General features: G+C 39.5%; 1 protein-coding gene across 2 annotated transcripts in view; it reads right to left on the bottom strand.

Moving 5' to 3' along the window:
• Window positions 1-84: 84 nt before the first annotated feature.
• Window positions 85-5,567, bottom strand: part of p4ha1b (prolyl 4-hydroxylase, alpha polypeptide I b) — a 12,225-nt gene continuing 6,742 nt past the window's right edge. The window contains exons 9-15 of one of the 2 annotated variants that reach the window (XM_014000525.1): window positions 4,738-4,808; window positions 3,340-3,439; window positions 3,148-3,201; window positions 2,997-3,062; window positions 2,460-2,528; window positions 2,137-2,233; window positions 85-1,287 (exon numbers count right to left, since the gene is read on the bottom strand). In XM_014000525.1, coding sequence (XP_013855979.1) covers window positions 1,217-1,287; window positions 2,137-2,233; window positions 2,460-2,528; window positions 2,997-3,062; window positions 3,148-3,201; window positions 3,340-3,439; window positions 4,738-4,808 — 528 coding nt within the window. In that variant the 3' untranslated portion in view covers window positions 85-1,216. Of the gene's footprint in view, window positions 1,288-2,136; window positions 2,234-2,459; window positions 2,529-2,996; window positions 3,063-3,147; window positions 3,202-3,339; window positions 3,440-4,737; window positions 4,809-5,402; window positions 5,474-5,567 lie in introns of both variants that reach the window. The other variant, XM_014000467.1, reaches the window with a different exon arrangement.

The raw sequence follows: 5,567 nt of genomic DNA, 5'->3' as shown, positions 1-5,567 counted from the left end.
CGGACAGTCACGTGACACCTTCATACCTTCCCCCTAACTCCATCATTCATCCTCCCACCAGCCAAAAACAAACTTGCAACACAGTTCATTGTTCTCAGATCAATACAAAGTTTTTTTTTTATTAAAAAAAGGACACTTGAGAATTTATTAAAAGAATATAACAAAAAGAAATTGCTTAAGGCATATAAATAAGATGCATTTTTCGTTCAGAAAACCCAACATGGACTCACAAACGTTTCACAATCTTTTCAGAAATAAAACACAACTGCTCGATTTTGTTTTCTTACAAACTGGATGAACAAATGCACCCAGTTCAGTTAAGTTGGGAGTGTATATAATGTGGTTGCCATGAGTCCTTGTTCAAATTAAAGTGTAGACGTTGAGTGAAATGAGTGGTAAAATGACAACATGCATAACAGGAAGTCAAAATCAGTCCTGCCCGTTGTGTGACTGAAACATTTTTTGTCATTCAACACATAACCTTGCCTCGGAGCGCAGATTTTCTGCTTCTTTGGAGTGTGACCTTTTTGCTTTTTTATACCGTTTCTTTCCAGCCACGCAGCTCTATTTTTTAAGCAGAAATCACCTCCATATATTCACAGAAACAAAAGAAAAACTAAACATCAGTTGGAACRTATAAGAAAAGTAGCTGCTGAGAAGATAGTGCTGTAAAAAACTTATTTTTACAGCTGTGGTGTGTTTTACCGTCGTATTTAGACGATTGTTTCTTTTTCTTAAATAACTCGAAGGGCCGAGTGCTCTTTAAATCGCACGATGCCGTTAATCAATCAGGCCTCTTAAAAATATAAAAATATCCCCCCTACAGTTTACCATAAAGAGGGGGAAGCAGTCACAATTGARGGATAATCTCACCGCGGAGCTGGAGTTCACTCAGAGTGCACGGAAAAGACTCATGGGAGCGAACGAGGCTCTAGTGTTTCTCAAAACCATCCGACAACTTTAAGAACGAGTTATCTGTCACGGCCGTGTTGACGCTGGCCAGAGGCTCGCCGCGAACCAAAACACCCTCTGGGCTCGGAGAAGAGCAGGTGGGGAGAGAAGCTGAGTGTTTGCAGAGAAGGGAGGGATGCCGTGTGTCCTCTGYGAGCTGCTTCAGTGAGCGCTGGTCCTCGTTGGTTAATGGAAGAATAAGGTGAAGGGAGGAGGATTTGTTGAAAATGATGTTTTTTGTTTGTTTTTTTTTTTCTTGTTAACGTCAATCAGTTTCATTCAGGCCACAAGGTCGCCGCCACTCCTGGCCTCGCTCGTGGATCCACTTGTTTGACACTGAAAGCAAAGAAAAGTGTTGTTAATGCTCTCCACACACAACACACGTTTACTCTCTTAAATAAATCCACCAGCGACATGYAGAATGAAGCCGTTTCAACACGTTCAGGGTATCTTCACGACCTTTAATTAAACACATCAAACATATAAACACAGATTTTGTCAAAATAAGGTGAATGAATAACTTATCTATTCCCTTTTCTTTGAAGGAAATGTCTGAATTATTATCTTAAAAATAATATTTTGAAGCAATTGTCCAAGCAAAAACAACAATGATTTTAAAGTGCCTATAACATCAACTATTAGTAATAAATATAAACGCATTTTTGGAAAGATAACACTTATATTGCAATAAATCAATCAATTAATTAAATAATGTCACTGAGATGAACAGTTTTGTGAAATAYGCCAAATGTGTAATGTGAAAATAATGTGTAAAATTGTGTGTGTTAAGCCAAGTTTATTAGATATAAAGACATTTTCTTTGACTTTTTGTAATTGAAGGATTTGTTTCTACAAAACTACTTTGAATATCGGCTGCGAAATCTCAATTTCCAAATACGGTTTGGGGTTTCCTCTTTTAAATAACGTCAAGAAAGCCTCATTAGAATGCGCTAAAAGTCAGATTTAGATTTCTCCAAGGGCCTTCCCAATTAGCAAAACAAATAAAGCCATWTCTCTGGAACTGCTCATACAGTATCAGGACCTTTGTATCAAAATGTAACTTAAAAAGCCAACAATCTGAAAACGTAAATCATTTACTTTAACCAAATCTATCTTCAAAACTGATTTGATGCGATGGGTCAAAAATATTGTTTCATAGGACACAAGGGAAGAAGAGGAACTCACCCCACTTGTTGCCCACCAGCACAGGACAGGCTGCATGTCGGGTGCTATAGTCTCCTTCCCCGCTGGCAAACAGATTGTACCAGAACACAGCGGTGTTCTGGGAAGGAAAAAAAAGAAAGAGGGATGAGCAAATCCTTTATTACATTCCTTCCCASTTATCTCTGAAGAATAAAARTATAATCAGACACTAAAATGTGAATCCATTTAAACACCTTTCAGCTATAATTATTAATGAGAGATGGAACATGAGTATAGACTATGTGTGGATATTGTACGTAATAATTCATTCAATGAATCAGTTGTAATAAGTGTTGTATAGTTACCTTTTTAGGCATAACTGCTGCCCCCACATCAGGGAACACTGTGGCGCCACCTGCAGTTACATCACTCATCTACAACAGAGAGGTAAAATGTAGTTTATGTTGCCCACGTCATTCTGTATGTCCTGCTGAGGAGCCACGTCTTTCAACATTTTGTTTTTTCAGTAAACAACCTTAAAGACAAACTGTTTTTAGAAAAGTAATGATTCCTTTCAGGCTAAAACAGTCTCTGATAAAATGACCTTTTGGTTTAGCTCCAGGAAAGATTTTATYCAGACGATGACCACCACAACTAATCAATCGAATCACTCGTACACAAAAAGGGCTCCAACTCAATCAGTTTGACAGATATTGAGATACATTTCAGTGTGGTAGCTTAGCATTATCCCCATTACATATTTAAAGAACTGACAACTTTTTATTTAAAAATTCAGCATATAATATGGCAGGAGTTGTGCATTATTTTAAGAAATGTTCATTTAATAGCCGTTTTTCAATCAAACACTGGTCATTAGATGTGTTTAGGAAAAATTCACTCACATAAAAAAGCCACGTTGCAATGCGATTCCCRGTACCGAGTTCTTTAAAAGCATCTGGCTCATCTTTCTGCAGAAATAAGCAACTGTAGTTATAATGTGCTGTCATACAATTTCCACTATTCAATCACAGATAATAACTTCAGTCAGCGTACCCTTCCGAAGTCAAAGTGAGGTTCATACTGCCCTCCAACACCGTAATTTGCAACCTGCACAGTAAAAAAAATTAAAAAAACAAATTTAAAATACAATCTCACACATGCACAAATCATCCTCAAGACATGCAAAGTAAGTTTGTAGGAACAGAATTCAGTTTTTCTTCTGAACAACTTTAATTTAAATTCTACCTGCAGCTCCTCTGCTGTGTCCACTTCCAAACCTGTAACGTCCTCAATTCTCTGGTTGATTATTTCGATTGCTGGATCTTCATAAGAAGTGAGCCAAGCACTGAAATAAGCCAACAGAAGCAGAGCAAAATGAGGAAAAACAGTTCCATTTTCTTCAATATTTTTAACAGCAATATATAATTGCCCACTAGATGGCAGTAAAAGAACAGATAAACGCATGCCATGCTGGAGACATACGGAACTCAAAAAGAAAGGAGTTTTTTTTTATGTAAAATGCTAAAAGAAGGGATTACAGCTGGGGAAAACAAACAAACAAAGATTTAATATTCAGATTCTCCAGTCAGCTCAGGGTACAGGATTGTGAACAAGTTTAGAAGTTTGGTTCGAGGACGTAGACCAGATATTTTCATGGATTCATTTCATGACTTTTTCACGCTCACACTCGTTTAACATTCAGTTCGGCAGACTGCACAGTGTTTAGATTTGTCATTCCTTTAGCTGACGTGCTATAAGACTCCCACATTAAACCAGCTGCTGCAACGTGAGACAGAAACAGTTCCAACACTGTTTACTTTAAAACAGTTATTACAAAGCAAAGTGTTCGAGTCTGTGCAGCCCCACTTTGAGAACACAAAGCATCTGTGTTTGTATGAGGAGAGGAAAAAATGAGATTTATTGTTCAATGACTTTTATTTTTGGCGAGCTGCTGGATTTAGATGTGAGCCGGCAGGCAGACCCGTTCACGCTGACGCTAACGTTCGGCGAACTGAAAAAGACGTGCTGGATAACACGTAAGCATACAAAACCATCAAAGGGGCACCACACCCTTACAGCCACACACACACACACACACACACAAACACACACATTAATTATCCAGAGCAGAAAAACCAAAGGCAAGCTGCTGTGCGGACTGCAGAGCCTGCTATTTTGTGAGAGTCAAGTTTAACAAAGATTTGGTCATTTTAAAGTTTTTGTTGTTGCTTAGCAAAAAAGAAAAACTTGTATTTAACATTTTTCTACTTTTTTTAAAAGGTGCATTCAATTTGAATCCGGGAAGGTTACTTTCTCTACTTTGCTAAAGTTAAAACAGGACAATGTGGGCCAAACAGTTGGAAGAAAAAAAAAGTATTTTATCGAAGTTCCATGAAAATATCTAATTTCCTCAATAAATTATAATAATCTTAGCTACACAAAACCAGCAATAGAGGATTATTTATTAACTGCTATGCAGCTGTAATAAAATCAACCCCCTTATTGTTGAGTTTCCAGTTGGAGCTATAGATTTTCTTTTTAATCGTGTTTTCATGCTCAAATAAGCGTTCCAGTCAGTTCACACAGATTAGGATGAGTTCAGAGTAAAAGGCAATAACTTCCTGATGACCTGTGACCCCTTACCTCTTGGAGACTCTGTATTGGGCTGTGGTAAGTTTCCCAGTTTGGGGGTCATGCACCGTGGCTCGCCTTAACTACAGTAGTTCCAGGAGGCACGAGGACATGGAGGAAGAGGAAAATAGGAGGGGGGAAAAATTAAAAAGCGGTAAAAGGACAAGAAAACATGACACGGGAGGGAGAGGTGGAATAAAAGGAGGGAAAGAGAGAGAGAAAAGAAAAGCAGATGCGATCACTAGTTGTAAATGTTATTTCTAGGAACCAGAGTCTTCCATGAGGCAATGCTGGAATCCAAAAAAAATCACATTCAGGTTTCTATCACCTGCCTCATATCTGCCTCCAGACTGAGAAAGCAGCTACTTTTATATTAACTTCCCCTTCCCCCGGCGTGCTGTGCTGCAGACTCCTGAGCAGAAACAAGTCCATAAACAGATCCTAACAACACTGTTGTCTACGCTGACATTTTTTCCACTGCCAAGTCRTTCTTACAACCCACAGTGAGATAAAACAGAAGCATTAAAGCTTTCAGTCTTTATCATACTCAGCTGGATTCTGTGCTTCAGCTCAAGAGTCTGCGATCGGTGGAAGGGCGGAGAGATGGAGCTCTCGACAGACACGGAGAGAAACGGGGCGCAGCCTGAACACTCCACCGGCAGCTGGCTCCGTCTTACCTTTTGCTGATCCTGTAAGAAGCCGTCTCCAGCACTCCGGTGACGGGGTTGGAGATGGTTGCCCTGCGTAGCTGCGAGACCAGGGACATGATTTACCCACACACATGCTCACACGTGCACGTCTGTGTGCTTCCCCAACCATCACCCAGCCTCGCGGGCGCTGAC

This window comes from Austrofundulus limnaeus, unplaced genomic scaffold (genome assembly GCF_001266775.1).
Source record: "Austrofundulus limnaeus strain Quisiro unplaced genomic scaffold, Austrofundulus_limnaeus-1.0 Scaffold0, whole genome shotgun sequence".
Classification (NCBI taxonomy): Eukaryota; Metazoa; Chordata; class Actinopteri; order Cyprinodontiformes; family Rivulidae; genus Austrofundulus; species Austrofundulus limnaeus.
This window is presented reverse-complemented; position numbering and strand designations above follow the sequence as displayed.